A 1,894-nucleotide genomic window follows, 5' to 3' on the forward strand; every position below is an offset into this window, starting at 1 on the left:
TGGTCACACACGTACGATGTGTCAAGAGGGTGTACAACACGTGACAACCCCTGTTGCGAAGAGAAATAGACACAGGAACCATTAGACTGTAATACAGAACTTTGCACCAAACAAGCAGCTGAGACGGTAGCTGTGACCACAGAAACACGTCAGTCCCGTGGGTGCCTGCTCAATTACTTACTTGGCAAACAGAAAACAGCTCCCAACTTTTATCCTAGTGTTCCTCCATAGATAATACATCGGAGCCCTTGTCATGCTGAGTCACGTGCAGACCAGAGAAAAGCATGTTCTCATTTCAAACCAGGAAGTTTTCCCCTGGAGTCTGTGTCTCCTGGAGCCAAGTGTCCCAAAGTCCATCAGTGATAAGAATCACCTGGGGCCCTACTGAGATTAAAAACTCCTGAGCTCATTCTAGACCCCACTGAACCTGAGTCTCCAGGGAGGGACCTGAGAAGCTGGACCAGGACAGCAAGTGGGTCTTCCCACCAGGGGGGTTTGGGATACACTCTCTCAGGTCAGTGGGTGGGCTCTGGGGGTTTGAGAACCTCCAAAATTCTACACACACCCCAGTGTCATTTTTCCTGGGATGTCCATAGCGTTGATCGTATTCTCTAAGGGTTCTGTGGGCCAAAAAGGCCACCAGGAGACAGCATTGAGGAAAGAAACATATATGCTTGTCCTTGATATGATGAAACAGCCTGAGGACACCAGGCAAAGACTGCATCTTTTGGACTGCAGGCCGCTGATGCCTAGCATGGTGCTGGCTTATAGCAGGTGCCTAGTAAATGGCTGCTGAATGAATGAATGAGTGCATATTTGCCTCAGTGCACTGGTCCATACCTACATGCATAGCCACCCTTGAGGAGCAGGAGACAGCAGGTGTGTGGATAGTACTGCCTGTTCCTGCAAGGCTTCCTGGAGTAAATGGCTCTGCCCCAACAGTCTTCCAGTGGTACCTGTTTGGGTTTTTTTTGTTTTGTTTTTTTTTTTTGAGTTGGAGTCTCACTCTGTTGCCCAGACTGGAGCACAGTAGCTGCTCCCGGCCACCGCAGCCTCGACCTGCTGGGCTCCGGCGATCCTTCCGCCTCAGCCTTCCAAGTAACTGCCTCAGCCTTCCAAGTAGCTGGAACTACAGGCACGCACTACCACGCCCGGCTAATTTTTAATTTACTGTAGAGATGAGGTCTCGCCGAGTTGCCCAGGCGGGTCTCGAACCCATGGGCTCAGGCAATTCACTCACCTCAGCCTCCCAAGGCGCGAGATTACAGGCTGAGCCACCGAGCCCTGCTACCTGTTTGGAATACCCCCAGAAAGAGACGTTTCCCAGAGCCAGACGAGGTGGCTCACGTCTGTAATCCCCACACTTTGGGAGGCTGAGGTGAGAGGATTGCCTGAGCCCTCAGGTTCGAAACCAGCCTGGGCAACATGGCAAGACCTCATCTCTACAATACATCAAAAATTTAGCTGAGCTGTGCACGTAGATGTGGACCAGAATCTGCGCCTGTTGATGCTGTGGCCCTGACACTTGTCCGCCCCACCCCCGCACCATCCAAGGGTCCCCTCCAGAGGCTGTGGCCACAGAGTTGCCCTGACCATCACCCTCGTCCCCACAGGGCGTGAAGGAGTTCAAGTGCGAGGTGTGTGGCCGAGAGTTCACCCTGCAGGCGAACATGAAGCGGCACATGCTGATCCATACCAGCGTCCGGCCCTACCAGTGCCACATCTGCTTCAAGACCTTTGTGCAGAAGCAGACCCTCAAGACCCACATGATTGTACACTCGCCCGTGAAGCCATTCAAATGCAAGGTACCGGGCCGGCGGGTCCTCAGGGCCGGGACCTCCACAAGTCAACGGTGGCCCCGCCGAGAGCTGGCCTGGCCAGCACGGGCAAGGGG

At 53.9% G+C, this 1,894-nt stretch overlaps 1 protein-coding gene across 1 annotated transcript in view; it reads left to right on the top strand.

Moving 5' to 3' along the window:
• Positions 1-1,216: 1,216 nt before the first annotated feature.
• The window catches only part of LOC103267582 (zinc finger protein 710-like), a 6,764-nt gene continuing 6,086 nt past the window's right edge, over positions 1,217-1,894 (top strand). The window contains exons 1-2 of the mRNA XM_008065169.2: positions 1,217-1,244; positions 1,582-1,805. Of these exons, the coding sequence (XP_008063360.1) occupies positions 1,671-1,805 (135 nt within the window). The 5' untranslated portion in view covers positions 1,217-1,244; positions 1,582-1,670. The remainder of the gene's footprint in view (positions 1,245-1,581; positions 1,806-1,894) is intronic.

Source organism: Carlito syrichta, unplaced genomic scaffold (assembly GCF_000164805.1).
Source record: "Carlito syrichta isolate Samal-C Ts95f unplaced genomic scaffold, Tarsius_syrichta-2.0.1 Scaffold308180, whole genome shotgun sequence".
NCBI lineage: Eukaryota > Metazoa > Chordata > Mammalia > Primates > Tarsiidae > Carlito > Carlito syrichta.